Below are 19,618 nucleotides of genomic sequence, written 5' to 3' on the forward strand. Positions count from 1 at the left end.
TGTGTGTTGGCTATGTGCCAGAACCTGGAGGCTTCATACAGTCCAGACAGAATCCACTTTGGATGGGACAAACAGGCCAGTCAGTTCCCAAAATGGTTCTGTGGGATATGAACTCCACAGAACCTCCGGCATCTAAATCGTATAACAGATTTTGCTGCTTCCTCTACCATTAATACAAAGGAGTAAAGGATTGTAGTTCCTGTGCCAAAATCCAAACTAACCCCAGACTGAAATGGATCTAGAAAATCAGTTTCCCTGAGAGTGCCTGCCTTCTTCGCTCTCTTCACTGGCACTAGGTAGTCTCGATGATGAACCCTCACCAGTCTTTGATTGCATTTGACTGGCGTTTTCCTCCACCACAGCAACTCCCCATCCCCGACCCTCAAGTGTGCCCTGAAGCTACACCAAGTTCCCAGGTGGGCGCAAGTTGCGCTGTGGTCTAAACCACTGGACCTCTTGGGCTTGCCGATCAGAAGGTTTGAATCCCTGCGACGGGGTGCGCCCCTGTTGCTCTGTCCCAGCTCCTGCCAACCTCGTAGTTTGAAAGCACACCAGTGCAAGTAGATAAATAGATACCGCTATTGCGGGAAGGTAAACGGCGTTTCCGTGCGCTCTGGCTTTCATCACGGTGTTCCATTGTGCCAGAAGCAGTTTAGTCATGCTAGCCACATGATTTGGAAAGCTGTCTGTGGACAAACGCCAGCTCCTCAGCCTGAAAGCGAGATGAGCGCCGCAACCCCATAGTCGCCTTTGACTGGACTTGACCGTCCAGGAGTCCTTTACCTTTACCTTACAGCTGGGTGAGACCAACTCCACCCTGCTCACCCATCCAGGTCTCAGTGATACAGACCAGACCAGCCTCCTCATCCACAATCAGATCGTGGCCAACCTCAGAGCCAACCTGGCATTCAGCAACAGCAGCTGCAGACCCGAGGGCTGGTTGACAGGACAACCACAATTCCTCAGGTCTGGCACATGGCTAAGTCACTAGCCACCTGTGCCACGTCCCCCTCCTTACCCAGCCTGCCCCACCCCCCACCCCACAGTCAAAACAATTTAAAACAGGGGGGGGAAATTGTTAAAATACAAAGCCTGGAAAAAAGTAACTTCACATTAAGGAGCACCTGACTTCTGATGGCCCTACAACTGATGCTTTCCCACTTCTCTCAGGTTTAGCTGGCCTTCACTGGGAACCAAGACTATAGTGTGGCAGGTTCAGGCCTTGCCAATGGTGTTTCCACAGGAACCACCCCTGCCTTCTTTTAGGCATTTCCACTTCACTGTGTGGTTTACGCAGGCCTTCACAACATGAATTTCCCCCTTTAACCAACCGGTATCTACTTACTGTTTTATTGATATTTTAATTATGTCTTAATGGACGGTTTTGCTCGTTTTATTATAACTTTGCATGCTGTGCTCCCTCCTCAGTATGCTTTTATGAAAAGAGCAGTTTACAAATACTTAATAAATACACCAATGCCATTTTGATAATGACCCTATCCCACGTCCGTGTGACTTTTAACCACGGTGTAATCCTGCCCCCCACAGCTCCTTAGCTCTCCCCCCACCTTTTCTCCCCGCCACGCTGAGTGGTTTTGCTCTTCACATGGCGGGCCTGGAAGAGACTCGTTTTTCAAGTCCTAATTGGAAGATGGCTATAATTATAGCTTCAGCAGAGCACGTTGGAAAAGAAACGAATGAGCGAGGCAGTCGGAGGCCTTCGGTGGCAGATGCATGTTTTCAATTTGGAGCCCTGCTAAACGCTATCCTGTTTTCCGTATTTGTTGAATCTAGTTCTGAACTTTTCTTTCTCTAAAGCAAGCTGGATGTGATCACGTGCTCAATTCGAAAGCCAGGAGAGATAAGTGCGGTGTGTGTGGCGGTGACAATTCCTCGTGCAAAACCATTGCAGGGACATTCAACACGGTGCACTATGGTAAGAATTGGTCACAGAAAACTTTACTCGGGCAGAACACCAGGATGGAAAACCCATTAACCATGCATGATGCGCTCAAACACTTATAACACTTATAATAAGGAGGAATTCACTTTAGCTACCAGAAATGTGAGTTTCTTGCTACTTTGTGATCACACCAAACAACTAATTTAATTGACATAACTGCAAATTTTTACGTTGGTTTCCTGCCCTCTTTACTAAGATGATTTAGAAAGAAAAGCAGAGGATACAAATGCATGGCAAGCTTGACTTTCTAGTTTATTTCCCCAGGTTATAACACTGTGATACGCATACCGGCTGGTGCTACAAATATCGATGTGCGGCAGCATAGTTACTCAGGGAAACCAGAAGATGATAACTACCTTGGTAAGACATGGCACTTGTTAGCAGTGGCAAAACCATGCTGTTTTCTTGACGTGCTTATATTTCCATCGGGCTAACACGGGACTTCTAGTATGGAAAGAACTCAAAGGTCATCTGATGCAGAGTTCCTCTGTGCTGGATATTTAGTCCTGATGGTTCTGTAGCAAAAATGTGTATTAGCCCATTCTCAATCAAAACCTAGCATGGAGCAAAAGAAGGAAACTCACCCAGAGCTGCCTTCAGAAGTATTTAATAAAATGCATTATTATTATTATTATTATTATTATTATTATTATTATTATTATTAAGAGTTATATACTGCCATTCGTCAAAAGATCTCAGGACAGCTCACAAGGTAAAAATATAAGATAAAGACAAAAATAAGTAGGTAAAACAAAACCAACAAAACAATAGCCCCCTGCTCCCAGAAGCACATTTAAAAGGCTGTAGAATATTAATCAGCCAAAGGCCTGGTTGAAGAGGAATGTTTTCGCCTGGCTCCTAAAAATGGACCTCACCGGGGAAAGCATTCCACAAATGGGGAGCCACTAATATACCTTATGCTAGCCTTCGCCAACCTTGTGCCCTCCAGATGCTTTGTGCTACAACTCCCATCAGCCTTGTGCTGGCTGGGACTGATGGGAGTTGTAGTCAAAAGCATCTGTTGGGTAACAACTTAGCAAAGGCTTCCTTGCACAAATAAGATGGCGGAGCGACTCTCACCTGATCCAGTGTGTCTTACTTGAAGCTAGTGTTTTATTTCCTCTCGCCCTGAGAACTTTTCATTTCCTCTTATGGTGGCCTGTTTGTGTCAAAGGTGACATTCATGCTTTAGTAAGTATCCAACCACATCTTCAACTGAGAGGTGTACCTTTTTTGTCTCACTACTTCACCCTCCCGCGAGAGGAAGGACTCAGATTTGTTGTGGGTTTCAGTGTCGTTTGGCACCGTAAGAGCCCACCCCAGCGTGAAAAGCAACAGTGGCTGGATTCTGTGTGCTTTGAAAGTTCCCCTTCCTTGTCCCTTTGCAGTGTGATAGCTTTTTATCTCTTGCAGGCCTTTTCAGAGAACACCTTCCTTTCTGTGCAACTCGAGTACTCCTTTAGGGCTAATATAGTAGCTGTGATGGGTGAAATGGTGGGGAAACTAACTTAGGAAATTAACTACATAATCGCATTAGTGTGAATTTGTGCAGCAGACTGCTGTTTTCAGGAAACCGTCCCTTTTAGAGAAAGCTTTTAGACTTTTAAGCTTTTTGACATTTTTGTGTGTTGCTCATGTTTGGCATGAAGCAAAACGCAAAATACGGTGCTGGCCAAACACCTCTGAATCTCCCATTTGGACGGTCAGCTTTAGATGTTTTGACTAGATCCTCTTGTTTTAGTATTTCTTTACAGCTAAATCAAGGTGTTGTGTGGTGGAGTTAACTTCCATCCTACAAGTGTGTTCTGTGTAGGAAGATAAGAGAGAATGAACTGATACAGGTGTGGGATGTTCACGTTTGCATTAGGGAGAGTGTTGAAGTGTCTCTGTACTGGTTGTGTGAAAGGTTGGGTTGATGTGAGAGGATATAGACATTTGTGTCCATGAGCATTTGTGTCTTGGGTTTTGGTATGCTGCATGCTTGTAGACTCCAGATTTTGTACATGAGCACGTGCGTGTTTGCTGATTTGTGTATATTTGATACATGTATTTGAATCTGAAGCAAGCACAATCCAGGGAAATTTGAAAAAAGAGGCCAAATGGATGCCTCTGTTGCATTTCTTAAATGTAGTATTTGGGTAAAGGTAAAAGGTAAAGGGACCCCTGACCATTAGGTCCAGTCGTCGCCGACTCTGGGGTTGTAGCACTCATCTCGCTTTATTGGCCGAGCGAGCCGGCTTAGAGCTTCCGGGTCTTGTGGCCAGCATGACTATGTCGCTTCTGGCGAACCAGAGCAGCGCACGTAAATGCCGTTTACCTTCCTGCTGGAGCGGTACCTATTTATCTACTTGCACTTCAATGTGCTTTTGAACTGCTAGGTTGGCAAGAGCAGGGACCAAGCAATGGGAGCTCACCCCATTGCGGGGATTCGAACTGCCGACCTTCTGATCGGCAAGCCCTAGGCTCCGTGGTTTAACCCACAGTGCCACCTGCGTCCCAGTATTTGGGTAGAGTAAGGTAAAAGGTAAAGGACCCCTGGAAAACTTTCACCTTTGTCATCCCACTTCCTCTTCTGCTGCTGCTGGTCTTCCTCTTCCTGAGACAGGTGTTTCTACAGCACCCACCACTTGGAAGTGTGAGGGCTGTAGCCAATCACGCCACGTCTGGTATCAGGGTCCAGCAGGAACGTGAAGGAGGAATCAGGCACCTTTTTATGGTTGCTGGTTCTCCTGACTTCACTGAGGAGCTTCACATATCCCTCCATATTTGCACCCTTTCAAATTTGCACCATTCCAGAATTGTCTTTTTTTTTTTTAATAACTCCCTCTCTGCAAGCTTGAGATGCATGTCCTTCACAGTATTGATACAGAAAACCTTTTACTTTAGAGCTTGCAACACAGACAGCTGCCTTGTGCAGAGTCAAACAATTGATCATCTAGCTCCGCATTGCCTATGCAGCAGCTCTCCAGGGTTTCTGACAGGGCTTTCTCCCATCCCAACTTGGGAGGAGCTTGGGATTGAACATAGAACCTTCTGAATGCAAAGTGGCTGCTCTACCGCTGAGCCAGGGTTCTTCCTTATACCACTGAGCTACAACCCTGGCTGGAGATGCAGGAGATCAAACCTGGAATCTTTCCAAGCAGAGCATGTGCAAGCGCTATGCTGTGCCCCTGCAGTGCAGCGTTGCAGCATCTGCATCTTGCATTCAGGGACTTCAGTAGCTCCTTAACAAACAGGGCCAGCCGGTGCCCACACCAACCCTTTGACAACTACTTGGTTGCAGCAGCCAAAAAAAAAAGTGTGATGCAATCACCATTGCCTTGCCTGAGTTCCAGTGACTGACTGAATTGGTCTCTACTGTTGCTTACCTGAAGAACAGCCTTTAGTAGGGGCTAATTATTCCTGGATTTCCAACTATTTGGTGGATTTGTGTTGATTTTCCAAGTCATTGTTCAGGGGTAGTAGGGAAGCCTTTTTGAACTTTGGGCTGTATTGCCAAGGTGGAAAGCTGTCAGGGGTTAGGCTGCAGTAGTGGGAGAACTAGACACACACACACACACAGACACAGACAGTGGGATCACAACATGGAGAAGCAGCTCCCATCATTGTACAAATGAGGTCAAGAATGGGAGCATGGGGACACCGGCGCTGCAAGGAATTCAACTTGAATTTGAGTTTGACTTGGTTTATGTTTTCCTGTCCGCCAGTGTTTCATTATATTGAGAGCCTGATGCTTTTGTATTAATCTAGTTGCTTTTGGTTTTGCTACTGGCTGCTTTGGGCTTCTGTCAGGAAGGGACAGTGAGACAGAAGCAATAAAGGGAACAAAATGAATAAGGAGTACATAAATCAGTGCAGGCGGTCTCTGGTTCCCTCCCAGTCTTGTTCTGTCTTGGTTGCTTCTGGAGATAGACATCCCCGAGTTCATTTTGAGCATTATGTAAATCAGATGGCTTCCGAATAACGTCCTTTCTTATCTAGGCAAGCAGATTACACTGATTCTGTGTCCCTGCTTGTTGTTGTTTCTATCTGCACAGCATTGTCGAGTAACGAAGGGTTCATATTAAACGGAGACTACGTTGTCAGCATGTTTAAGAAGGAAATCAAAGTTGGAAATGCAGTGATAGAATACAGTGGCTCAGACACCCCTGTGGAAAGGATCAATTCTACATACCGTATTGACCAAGAAATAGTTCTTCAGGTTAGAAACATCTCGCTTTAAAATGAAAACCTCATAAATACTGTTCTTCTAAATTGTAATAGCTGAGATAATTCTTTTCACCTTATGCTTTTTCCCTCCCTCTTAGGTTTTATCAGTGGGTAATTTATATAACCCTGATGTTCGATACACATTCAATATCCCCATTGAAGATAAACCTCAGCAGTTTTATTGGAATATCTATGGCCCTTGGCAGCACTGCAGTAAACTATGCCAAGGTATGTGGTCTTAGGGGGTTTTTTATTTTAAAAAATCATTATCATTATCACCATCGTTTTCTCATGTCTGCTTTTAGCTTCTGATAAAATTCAAGTGTTTTGTTTTCCGAGAACTGTCATAGTGGAATGATGCATACTATCTGCAAGTCACGTGATAATGCTGAGGCCCCCCCTTAACGCTTCAGATTTCCTGCTTCCTCCACAGACTAATGGCTGACCATTCTGCTGGCAGGTGGCTTCTTACCTTGCCCTGCTCAAGGCAAAGCCATAGCGTAAATGGTTAAGTATGTGCAAGTAGACACTGCAGTTTTGCTTGCAGAAATCTGAGCCCCCTTTTGGAAGGTGCTGTCCAAAGGCAGCTCGGGCTGCTAAGTGAAGCGTATGGAACGGAACGTGTTTAGTGCATCCTGGTGTCCACCTGTCTTTAGAGCATCATGCAGACTGTTCTGATATTGGAGATTACACAGTTGATCGTAAGAGTGGGGTGGAAGAAGTGAAAGCAGGAGCAGGAAGGAGTTGCTTCTCCTTGAACAACATCCCAAATGACGTATGAATCAGTCCCAACTCCTACAACATCTGAACAATGCAACTACTGCCCATAGCCATCATAGGTTTCACTACGGTTTGAACCTATGTTGTATACTTCCTACTGATCTTTAAAGGTTTAGAAATGTTTTTAAATGAATGAATTCCCCCTGCCCCTACAATTAATTTAGATAGCACTTGGATAGCTCAGTGGGTAGAGTGTGATTCTCCCAATCTCAGGGTTGTGGGTTTGAGCCCCATGTTGGGCAAAAGATTATTGCTTTGTTTGTGACCTCGTGGTCACTTTCAACTCTATGATCCCATGATTCTAATTTGCAAAGTGGAACATAGGCTCATATAGTTACTGGCAGTGGCTCTCCAAGGGGTTCAGAAAGGGGTCTTCCCCAGACCTACCTACAGATGACAGAGATTGAACCTGCACAGCAAGAGTGGGGAACCTTTGGCCCTCTAGATGTTTGCTAAACTACAACTCCCATAAGCCCTAGCAAGCACGGCCAAAGGCCAGGGATGATGGGAGTTGAAGTTCAGCACACATCCGGTGGTCCAGAGGTTCCCCCTCTGCCCCAGTGTATAGAAAAACCCTTTGAGGAAGTGTCAAGGCTGAGCCTTAGGCAACTGTTAGAAATGAACCAAAGCTGGGGAAACAAAGGGCAGCAAGTCAGAACTGAGGATCATGCAGAAAAAGAGCCAGGAAAACCTCATCACTCAGGAGAGATCCAAGTCCCTATAGGAAGTCTTTTACAGCACTTCCTGTCCAAGAGGCCAGCCTGGATTGGCAGAGCCAGTCCAGAGCCACGTTCCTGCTATGACAGGCTGCAGTTCAGATAACTCACAACCCAGAGTGCGCAGTTCTGGTCCTGAAAGCTCCTGACAAGAAAGTCTTCATTATTCTAGTTTTTCAGCTAGGAAACTGAAACTGAGAGATAGCGACTTGCCCAAAGGCATGCAATGAGTCCATGACAAGTTTCCCAAACAAGGCTAGTACTCTATTTCCTGGACCACTCTGGCTCTCACTGTGAAGTCAGAAATCCTGCTTCCTTGGTTAGTGGCATTGGAGGGGAGGGTAAGTGCCTGTATTGAAAGAACTGCTAATGAGCAGCTCAGCAGGGCGGCAAACAATTTGGCAAAGAAACACTTGTTGAATTGTGAAGGACCCTGCTTGTCTTGATAGCCTACTTGCCTTTTCCAGCATTGTGGTTCTCTAAACCCCATATTGAAGGCTGTAAATTCATTGTCAGCACCACAAATTGGACCTGCTCACAGAAAAGTCTACTCCCCTGGTTACCATATTTTCGACAGTGCTTTTTCACAGGTTCTGGCTGTTCCTCTTTAGCTGGAAGCACAAGTTCTTCCCAGGATACCATGCAAAGTCACCCCAACCTCTTCTGGCCTAGCAGAATCAGCCATTAGCTGAATCCTCTTTTCACAGCCAGGTACACAGCAGCTGCATCCTGGGAAGAGCACTGAATACCCCTGGGCTCAGGATGCATAAACAAAACGGCCTGCAGTTTACTGAGAATGAAAGATCTAAATCTTGGTAGTCAGGATAACTAGATGTCACAAATGTATACACAGCAAGTAGAATGAATTATGGACACTGGCCGAAGTATTCTTTTCCATTTCCTTCACTAGGCAGAAACTCCAGCATTGGTGCAACCATTCACTATTACAGATTGGCCATTTGGGCCTTAATGAGATGTGGAACAGGATCTATCTTAACAAAGAGAGGCCTGTCACACCCAGGCCTCTCTTTGCCATTAACCAAGCCTCAAAGCATAGTACTGTACACAGAATCCTGCTTCTTGAAGGCAGCATTTGAGCATTTGAGGATAGCCACCAAGGCAGATATCAAGGTCTCCAATACACTCAGTCTTTAACAACCAAAATAAGTCTTGAAGCCATTGCCCTACTTTTTAGCAAGGGTGGAGAACCTATGTCATTCCAGATGTTGTTGGATTCCAGCTCCCATTCATGGCCAGTGCAGAGGGATTATGGAAGTCGTGGTCCAGTAATGTAAAGGACAACAGGAAAGGAGTAATGTGATGCCCTAACAAAGGATAAAAAGAAGGAGGAGTTAAAACTACAGCTGAACCAAAGTTTGTCAGACATCTTTCTGAGAAAATGTCTGAGGTTTTTGTTATCCTCACCCACCACAACCAAATAAAAGACTACTTATGTAATAGAATATTTCTCTGGATATTCTCTACAGCTGCCATCCTCCTGTCCTCCCTGCACGCACACACCACCCGCAGTTATGCGAAACAGACACATTGTGGAGCATGTAAAATGATGTCCTGGCTGCCAACATAGTTGCTCCTGCTGTCACGTCCCTTCCTAACCTTGGGGGGGGGGGGGTTAGAAAGCAGTGGTGCTTACTGCCATTGGTAATGGAGAGCATCGTCCCCCCGAACCTGGTCCTCCCAATTTCTCTGCCCACAAACAGGGAGGAGGCTTTTGAGAGACAATTTGCACACATATATTAAAAAAAAAACTATATATAGGGCTTCGTAGAAGCGAGGCCTGTGTGCAGCCTGATGCAAGGACGTGTAAACCAGTTTGTGGAAGATGAGAGGTGAAGTTTTGAGAAATAAGGGGTATGTATCTCTTTCTATAGGCCTCATAAAACTACGCTTTTCTATTGTAGGGGAACGAAAAAGGAAACTTGTTTGCACCCGAGAATCTGACCAGCTCACGGTATCTGACCAAAGATGTGATCGGATTCCCCAGCCGGACCCAGTAACTGAGTTGTGTAATACAAACTGTGAATTAAGGTATTGACACCCTTCTCCCCTACTGCTGCCCCAAAAATAGTCTGTACATATGGTGCATCATATATATCAGGCCTTTCCTAACATCTGTGTTTTCATGGCGGATTTTTGCTAAAAATCAAAGTGCAGTGTTGAGGTTTTCCTTGGTTTCTGGAGTACAGGGCCAACTGATTATAGCTTGGACCCCATCCTCCGGCAGCAAAACAGAGACTAAGGAAGAGGAAGCTGACAGCTAGGGTCACCCCCTGGACTGGTTGTAGGTAAGAAGGCAGGCAAGTGTAGCCTGACTGGGGAAAGACTTAAGGTGGTGGAGCAATTGCCCATTCACTCTAATGGCCCAACCTCCACTGTGTTTACAGTATTCTCTTTTTTTCCTTCAGAGCATCATAGTCCCATAGAACACAAATGATTCCTCCGGTTTCAGAACACTTAAGCTCCACAAAACAAATGACAACAGTCTTTCTCTGTTTCGCTCCCCACTCCATTTTTTCTCTCCCTTAGTTCTGCATCCATCTGGCAACCAGAATTGCATACACTCGAAAAAATCCCTATTTGTCATGGGACAGTCCCTTTTTTTTCTGGCACTTGTCCTTGGCAGATCACACACACACACACACACACACACAGACACAAACGTTTTGGCTTTGGGGAGAAGACTTAGGGGATGCCTTTTAAAGCATTGTGTTAACACGAACGCATCTGCATTCGCTCCTCTTTCTCGTCACGTGCCTCCCTTCATAGTGGTCCACCCAGATAGTAAATGTTGCTGAATGTGCATTCATTCTAGAACAAGCACAACCAGATCTTTTATGAGATTAAAATTCTGCTATGTATTCTTTGGTTGTTGTTTTAAAGAAACTTGTTATTACAAGTTTACTAACCTTCTTTAAAAGCCAGTGCAGGGGCAGAGTTATCCTTGGTATAGGAAATGGGCAGAACATTATTATTATTATTATCATCTTCATCATTATCATCATCATTATATTACCTGCCCATCTGGCTGGGTTGCCAGCTTACGTAAGTCACCCTGTAGCATACTCCATTCAGGAGCAGTGCTACTGCCGGAGGAGCTGGCCCAGTCCTGGCAGAGGGAAAACAAGGCTTTAAAATAGCATTGTGAGATTTACTCTACTCTGGAGTGTTTCATTCCATGCTTTCTTTACACAGTTCCGTCTGCCAGCCACTTACTTGTTAATGCAGTGGACACGAGAGCCTGTTGATGGAAAAAAGTCTTGTCTATCCAACAGCAACTGTTCCTTATTTCGTGGAAAGTTCTGTTCTTTAAGGAGCATCTTCCATTGTCTATCCAACAGCAACTGTTCCTTATTTCGTGGAAAGTTCTGTTCTTTAAGGAGCATCTTCCAGTGAAAAGTAGCCCCACCTTCCTCTGTGTTCTGCACTTGCAGCTGGGGGGGCGTTAAAATGTTTCCGAATGTGTTGCAGATGGCAGCGTAGAGGCCTGGAATGGCTGCTCCCTGTGGTGTCAGAGTGTTCCTTCCGCTGGAGCATTGCATGCCATGCTGTGGTTTTGCCAAGGAGAGGAAGCTAGCAAAAGCTTCCAAACTTTGTGACTGCCACACTTCCAGGGCAATGTCCAGTGGCTCCTGGCACTCTTCGTTGTTCGTGTGCTCTTTAGGCGCCTTCCCGAGGATTGTGAGATTACAGCGCTAAGGTTGTTCTCTCCATGTGTCCGTAAAACACCAGCTCCTTACTGGAGAGGCTGCAATATGAAGCAGTTCCATGGTTCAAAACTTTGTCCCACTGTATCAAACACTTTGTGTTTTTGCTCTGCTCCATTCTTTTGTATTTTTTGCAGTCTTCTACTCAGGCTTAAAGGGGACGCGGGTGGCACTGTGGTCTAAACCACAGAGCCTAGAGCTTGCTGATCAGAAGGTCAGCAGTTCGAATCCCCGCGACAAGGTGAGCTCCCGTTGTTCGGTCCCTGCTCCTGCCAACCTAGCAGTTCGAAAGCATGTCAAGTGCAAGTAGATAAATAGGTACCGCTCCAGCGGGAAGGTAAACGGTGGTTCTGTGCACTGCTCTGGTTTGCCAGAAGCGGCTTAGTCATGCTGGCCACATGACCCGGAAGCTGTCTGCGGGCAAACACCGGCTCCCTCGGCCTATAGAGCGAGATGAGCGTGCAACCCCAGAGTCGTCCGTGACTGGACCTAATGGTCGGGGTACCTTTACCTTTACTCACGCTTAAGGACAGGTTAATATGCAGTTGAAGGTGATGGATGAAGGACCCTGTGTGTGATAGGCAGGGAAGGGATACTTTCCCAGGGTGGGAGGCTGGGAGAAGAAAGGGAAGCTCCCAGGTGAGTGCTGGAAGGGCTCACCTTTCTCTGTGTGGGACAGGTTAAGATTTAACTGCAAAAGAGAACTTTGCATTCTTCCTTTCTTCTTCCTTTGCTTTTGTTCAGGTTTTTTAAAAATTGTAATATGTTATGAAAGGTCTTAATAAAATATTGTTTAAGTAAAAATAAGGGGGGAATGAGGGAGCGTAGCCCTCGATGGGGAAAAATGGTTGCTTGCTCCTGGAGTAGGCAATTACCAAGGCCCAAGGTGGGAATCTTTCCCAGCCTGAGGGGCACATTCCCTTCTGAACAATCTTCAGGGCCCGTATGCCAGTGTTGGGTGAAGACTGGCAAAAGTGGGTGGAGCAAGATACATAAATTTTGCATGGTAGACTAGTTTCTATGCGCCCACGTCTCTGCCCTCTAATCCAGGCAAACAAGAGGCGTTAAAATAGCGCAAGGGCACATTCTAGTCAGGCAGAAACACTCCAGGAGGGGGTGAGACAAGACTGTCGAAAGCTGTGACTTTGGAAGAGTTCCAACAGCTAGGCAGAGAGGCCTGGAGGGCTGCATTTGGCCCCCAGGTCTGAGGTTCCCCGTGTCTGTCCTAAGCTCAAAACACCTATTAAAAAATCCAAGGTCTAAAGGAAGTTCAGTGAGGTTCTATAGATTAGTGGTAAAAAGCACGTGGTTTGCGTGCAGAAGGTTCCAGCCTCAGACTCTGGCATTTCCATTTAGCGAAAAGTTCAGGTAGCAGGTGATGTGAAAGGTCTCCACCTAAGTCCCCCAAGAGCCACTGGCAGTCAGAGCAGGCAGTACCAGGCTATATGGACAATTAGTCTGCAGCTTCATATAGGATTTTTTGCTTTTTGAGAATATAGTCATGTTTAAGATTGGACTGTAAGTCTTCTTTGGTTGAGGCTCAGTGGGAGAGTGTCTGCTTGCATGCAGAAGGGCCCAGGTTCAAATTGTGACATCTCATAGAATCACAGAACTGTAATGTTGGAAAGAACCCTGAGTTTCATCTAGCCCAGCCCTCTCCAGGAATTGAATCTCCAGGTAGGGCTGGGAATGTTACGTGACTGAAACCTTGGAGAGCTGCTGCCAGTCAGTGCCAAGGAAATACTGAGCTGCGTGGACTCGTCTGACTTGGGTGTAAGGCAGCTTCCTGTATTTCTGCTTCTCTTCTCTGTTTCAGGCTCATTTGTCACTGTCTTGTCAGTGTTTTTTCTAACATGGTGCCCTTGATTGTCCCTAGGTGGCACGTTGCGAGAAAGAGCGAATGCACTGCTCAGTGCGGATTGGGGTACCAGACACTGGAGATATCCTGCACCAAGTACAGCAAGCTGGAAGGGAAAATCGAGAAATTTGATGACCGGTACTGCAGCGGCATCCCCAAGCCAAGCTCTAGAGAAAAATGTTCAGCAGAATGTAACACTGGGGGGTGGCGCTATTCTGCCTGGACAGAAGTAAGTGCTGCCACTTACTGTGGCTCCTTCCACTGATGCTTTTTTGTACTGAATGTGTCTGGGTGTGTACACACACACACACACACACACACACAGACATATATGAAAAGGACAGGGCCTTCTCAGTTGTGGTTCCCTGTCTGTGGAATGCTCTCTCCAGTGCAGTCCGCCTGGCTCCCAAACTGACATCTTTTTTGGCACCAGGTAAAGACTTACCCCCCACCCCCAGCTTTTGATGAACTGAGATGGTGTTGTTTTGTTGCCAGTGTGCCGCTAAACATTCTTGTAGCTGCTGGTGTGTGTGTGTGTGTTTGCACGACTCTGCTAATGAGGAAATGTTTTTGATTTTAAACATGTTGTTAGTCAACTGGAGGCTAGCAAGCCAAATAGCAATAATTGAATATTGTAAGTTTGTTGGGTTACATACCATGTACAGAAGTGAAAGGGGCTCATCATTTTCACCGTTTCCTAGAATGGATAAATTGGGTCAGCAACCTTTTTTCAACCATGGGCCGGTCCACAATCCCTCAGACCATGTGGTGGGCCGGACTATATTTTGAAAAATAATAATGAGCAAATTCCTATGCCCCACAAATAACCCAGAGATGCATTTTAAATAAAAGGACACCTTCTACTCATGTAAAAACACACTGATTCCTGGACCGTCTGTGGGCTGGATTTAGAAGGTGATTGGGCCGCATCCAGCCCCTGGGCCTTAGGTTGCCTACCCCTGTGATAAAACCTTTTGAAGACCAAACTTAAGAACATTCCCCCAGTTCCTTAAAATTAGGGGAGAACTATTCATTATAGATAGGATTTTCTGAAACGAGATTCCTACCTCGTTTTTTTCTGAACTACCTCCTGTCACTCTTTGACGAATGGGAGCTCATCACTCCTGACCTGGGGCAAGCAGGGAGTGGGCCTTTCTGCTGCTGTTGCTGACTCTGCTTTTCTTCCTTCCAGTGCTCCAAGAGCTGTGGGGCGGGCACAAAGAGGCGCAGAGCTGTCTGCATGAACACCTTCAACGACGTCCTGGAGGACAGTAAATGCAGCCAGCAGGAGAAGGTGACCGTGCAGCGATGCAACGAACTCTCGTGCCCGCAGTGGAAGACCGGCGACTGGTCAGAAGTAAGGAGCTTTTTGCATTAAAGGTGTAAACAGCACTGTAGATTTTGCTCACAGGAAAGCTGCAGTGCAGTGATGTCAGAAGCACCCTGAATCAGTTTGCCACCATCATTAGGAAAATATGTGCATGCTTCTTTCTCCCTTTTCCTTTCCTTCTCAGCAAGTCTTAGATTTACTTTGCTCACACTCTCCTCCTTGATTAGTGAGGGATGGTAGCTAAGTTGCACTCCTTAATTCCAGGTTGGAATTATCCCTCACCACCTAGAGATAATGCCTTAGAATCTGAAGCCCAGTGGAAAGCCCGTTGAACCTTTTCCTGAATGGTAGCTGCTGCCATTTTGTGTTACATGTTTGCAGGTCCAACTAAAACGTCATATCTTGTGGACCTTTATGATTTTCAAGGTTTGTGGGATCAATATTTGCACTCACAGACAAAAAAAAATATCGAGTTGGATTGCAAACGTCTTCATACATGTCTTCAGTGAGACTTAGTGCCAGGTAAGCGCTGAGGATTATAGCCTAAATTAGTTGCGCTTTAGTCAAGCATTGAGAAACTTCTGACCCAGGGGCCTAATTAGGGCTGTGAGACCTCTAAATTTAGTCTGTGTGGCCATTTTGGGCAAACCACTGCTATCAGTTGTGAGACATGAGTTACAGAGACCTGTTATCTCCAATATAAGCTCTAAAATCGGAGATAAAAAAATCTCTTATCTGTAATCTTGGAGCTAAGCACCATTGCAATAAGATAAGCCTCTATCCGATCTTAATGGTGTCAGACTACAGCGCTAAGATCGGAGATCAGCCACTGCCTGTTGTTTGAAAGGCAGCAAGGAGGAGAAAAGGGCAGGAGGCAGGAAAAACCTCTGCCTGCTCATTGAAGGGCAGCAGAAAAGGGGTTTTCCCTGGTGTTAGAACTGCAGTGCTATATCAGGTTAAATTCAGACCAAGTTAATCAGGCTTTTAACTCAATGATACAAGTTAGTCGTGATTTCAATGGGACTAAAGCAGGGGTGAGATCTGGAAGTGGCCCACCTTCCTTTTTGACATGTGGGAGAGGCTTTAATTCCATTGAAGTCACAACTAACTTGAACGGTTGTCTTTTTAGGATGAAGGCAGTGCAGATGTGGGTTTGTGAAGGGAGTGGCTGTGGAGGACAGAGACAAGTCCCACTGCTTTGCTCTGGGGAAAACTGCTCTTTAGCGCACATTCGGAGCAAACAGCAAACAGGCTTTGAGCTAAAGAGTACGCTTTTCAATTCAATTCAAAATCCTTTATTAGGCATAGCACACCACACATTAACAAACAGACATCTTATACAAACTGTATAAAATATGGGTACAGCAAACACAATTTATCCTAGCCCTATTCTTAACTCCCAGAAATTAAACGGTGTACATGAATAACATAATACAATATAATATAAAATAATAAGCTTTTCCTGGGAAAGGGACAAGGGGAAACCACTCGGAAGCATGCTTTCTAGGCATGGGACAAGTGGAAGTTTGGGTGTGTCCTCCCTGTGCTGCAGGTCCATCCATTTTGCAACCAGTCCTGCATATTTGGCAGCTCTTCCTTGGTCCCCTAAAGCTGTCTGCAGACAAACGCCAGCTCCCTCGCCCCCTGGGTATTAGCAGAGGCCAGAGTTTGCTGTCCTTCGGTTCCAATGTCCCAGGGCAACTCCATAAAAATCTTACCAATCTTAATTAGCTTTTCAGTGATTGTTTCACTGGCTTTGGATGAGCAGCTGCTTATGCATGCCTAAAGCTTGCCGTTTCCTTCTTTTAGTGCTTGGTAACCTGCGGGAAAGGGCACAAACACCGCCAGATCTGGTGCCAGTTTGGAGGAGACCGATTGAACGACAGGCTTTGCCATCCCGAGAGCAAACCAGTTTCCGTGCAAAGTTGTCAGCAACAGGAGTGTGCCGCGTGGCAAGTAGGACCCTGGGGCCAGGTATTTGAAGCCATTCTTCTCATTTTTACTGCTATGGGGCTTTTCATGGACTCCAGCAGATGTTGTTTTGGGGTGGTGTTTTAAAAAAAATATGCAGGCTCTTTGTCATGACTTCTGTCCCAGCACCCAAAAGAGAGGCTCAAGGCTTCCAATGGTGGAGCCACAGGTGCAGCTGCAGAAGACAACTTTTTGTTACTTGGACAAATAGCCTATGGATGAACACAGATATAATGTTCATAGAGCAACCTGGCTGGTTTGGAAGTACCCTGACCACCTTGGATAACTTCCCTGGCCTCACCCAGATTCCTCCCTTCCATCTCTGGACCACTTTTGCAGTTGCTTTGGAAATATTTGTGTTTCTTTAAAATAAGGTGATGTATATATAAACCAATGAATGTTTCTTTGGGTGGGCTTTTGCATTCTTTACGTCTGGGAGTCTCCAGGAGGAGGAACAAGACTTTGAGCTTACTGAGCTTACTGAGTTATTTCATTTATATCCTGCTTTTACTTGGGGGAGTTCAAGGCAACGTTCATGGCTCCAGTTCCCATTTTACCTTCACAATTACCCTAGGTTAAGCAAAGAACGAGAGTGAGTGACCCAGCGAGCGGTGATTTCGAGCCACATCTAGCCCAGTCTCCAAACTGCTCCACCACAATTACTCATAATGTAAACCAGAGGGGAGCCAGCCTCATGCCGCTGTTGAAGTGCTGCGCCTTCTCTTTAAATATTTACATCCATTGCCGTCTTATGTTTATCACAGAAATGGAGGCTCTTGGCCTTAGCTCGCTTGCTGACCATAATAATAAAGTGTTCTTGGACTTCCAAAGAACTCATCCCTTCTGCTGAATCAGACTGTGGGTATTTTAGACCAGCGTTGTTAGCGCAGACTTGCAGTCCACCACTTAATGTGCTCTCCGGGAGAGGTGGTTCCCAGCCTGGATACCAGTTGGCAAGGATCCCTATACAGTGGTACCTCGGATTACACACGCTTCAGGTTACATACGCTTCAGGTTACATACTCTGCTAACCCAGAAATAGTACCTCAGGTTAAGAACTTTGCTTCAGGATGAGAACAGAAATTGTGTTCCGGCGGCGCTGCAGCAGGAGGCCCCATTAGCTAAAGTGGTGCTTCAGGTTAAGAACAGTTTCAGTTTAAGTACGGACCTCCGGAACGAATTAAGTACTTAACTTGAGGTACCATTGTACATGCAAAGCATACAGTAGTGGTGGCACAGAGCAGCAGCACTCATTTCCCAGAAGGCGTGCCAGTGCTTCTTACTGGTGGGGAGAGAGGGGTGAGGTGGCGGGTAGGATGGCATGGTGCAGGTGCGTCTGCAGAACCACCGGTGTGCTTGCACCGCACCAACCTCCCTGCTGCATCAGACCTCCCTGGAAACCAGCACTGAAGCTGCACCCCACCTTGTGAGCCACTGCTGAAAGTCCATTACTCTTCAATGCAGCTGTGATCCTGAAAGCAAGTAACTTAGCTAAGAATAAGCACTGGAAAGGAAAGGCAGGTTTTGATAAAGTCTGCTTTAGAGTTGGCTTTAAGGATCCTTTAAAAAAAACAACCCACACGGACACAACTTTTTGTGTTGACCTTTTCCTTTTTAACAATACATCATACACAGAATGAGAACTTCCAAGCAATCTGTCAGAGAGACTTCATTTGCCGTCTCCAGTGCAGTAACAGCTCTCATCTAATTATACTTTCAAAACAAGTAAATGAATAAACCTGTCCAGACCACACAAACTTCTCTTCAGCCGGTCATGCCTTCCTGTCATGATCGTGTTCTATTAAGGTTGTTGCAGGAATCAATTGGTAAAGAAATGTGACAGAGATTATGCGAGGCTCGTAATCCACAGTATGGTAAATGATTTAAACACTTGCACATGTATATTTGAAGGGAATAAATGAAGCATGGAAGATTCCAGCGGAAGCAGCGCATTTTAACCGTTTGACCTAATTTTAAATGGAAGCGACTGAAGAAGGAGAAAGGGCTCCTTTTTTATATTTTAAATCACTCTGGATTTGGCCAAAGAAGTTAGGTGCTTTGAACTTCCTTGCCTCTTTTTAATGCATTTAGAACTAAGGCAGGTGCATTATGAAGCCTGGGACATAGGGCATATATTTGAACTGGTTTGATATTAATTCCCTCTCTGTGGGAAACTATAGAGGCAGGCTGGGGTTTTCTGTGTCCTATAAAAACAATAGTTCCCATCTTTTGGCAATCACAAAAGCACGTTCCTCCTGCTATAGCTGTTTAGTTGACCACTGTGAAACAGGATGCTGGACCAGATTGGCTTTTGGCCTGATTCAGTGGAAGCTGCCTTCTCGCATCCTTAGGCTTGCTTGCCGTATAGCTATCCCCACAGCTTTCTTTCCTTCCCCACAGTGCACTGCAACATGTGGGCAGGGCTATCAGATGAGAGCGGTGAAATGCGTGGTTGGTGCCTACGTGTCTGTGGTAGATGACAACGAGTGCAATGCTGCTACGAAGCCAACAGATGTACAGGTAAGTGCGTTGATGTGGCAGCCACACAAGAATCTCCATTAATATATATATATATATCAGGGTGAAAGGGGGTGGGTGCAGTGTGTTGTCAGTCAAGAAAAGTGGAAGGGCATGCAGCCACCAACGTTGCCTCGACTGGGAGGGGGTGAATTAAGCTTGCTGGGAAATGATTGAAACACACATGGTGTGATGAAGGGGTCATGGAGAAGTATGGTCCATGGTGGCATGCTCTCGCAAGCATTCGCTCCCAATGAAAAATGAGCATGTTAGGGGCAAGGATTTCAGCTTAGCCTAATAATAATAATAATAATGGTAGTAATTTATTTATACCCCAGCCACTCTGGGCGGCTTCCAACAAAATACTAAAAATATATTAAAACATCAGTCATTAAAAACTTCCCTAAACAGGGCTGCCTTCAGATGTCTTCTAAAAGTCAGATAGTTGTTTATTTCCTTGACATCTGATGGGAGGGCGTTCCACAAGGTGGGTGCCACTACCGAGAAGGCCCTCTGCCTGGTTGCCTGTAACTTTGCTTCTCACAGTGA

General features: G+C 45.8%; 1 protein-coding gene across 2 annotated transcripts in view; it reads left to right on the plus strand.

Moving 5' to 3' along the window:
* The window catches only part of ADAMTS9 (ADAM metallopeptidase with thrombospondin type 1 motif 9), a 142,081-nt gene that overhangs the window by 54,146 nt on the left and 68,317 nt on the right, over nt 1-19,618 (plus strand). For both annotated transcript variants that reach the window (XM_083722252.1, XM_083722253.1), the window contains exons 15-23: nt 1,819-1,936; nt 2,228-2,323; nt 6,001-6,164; nt 6,271-6,400; nt 9,591-9,717; nt 13,270-13,480; nt 14,444-14,608; nt 16,391-16,555; nt 18,953-19,072. In XM_083722252.1, the coding sequence (XP_083578378.1) occupies nt 1,819-1,936; nt 2,228-2,323; nt 6,001-6,164; nt 6,271-6,400; nt 9,591-9,717; nt 13,270-13,480; nt 14,444-14,608; nt 16,391-16,555; nt 18,953-19,072 (1,296 nt within the window). The remainder of the gene's footprint in view (nt 1-1,818; nt 1,937-2,227; nt 2,324-6,000; nt 6,165-6,270; nt 6,401-9,590; nt 9,718-13,269; nt 13,481-14,443; nt 14,609-16,390; nt 16,556-18,952; nt 19,073-19,618) is intronic.

This window comes from Podarcis gaigeae, assembly GCF_964106915.1.
Source record: "Podarcis gaigeae genome assembly, chromosome: 2".
In the NCBI taxonomy this organism is placed as follows: Eukaryota; Metazoa; Chordata; class Lepidosauria; order Squamata; family Lacertidae; genus Podarcis; species Podarcis gaigeae.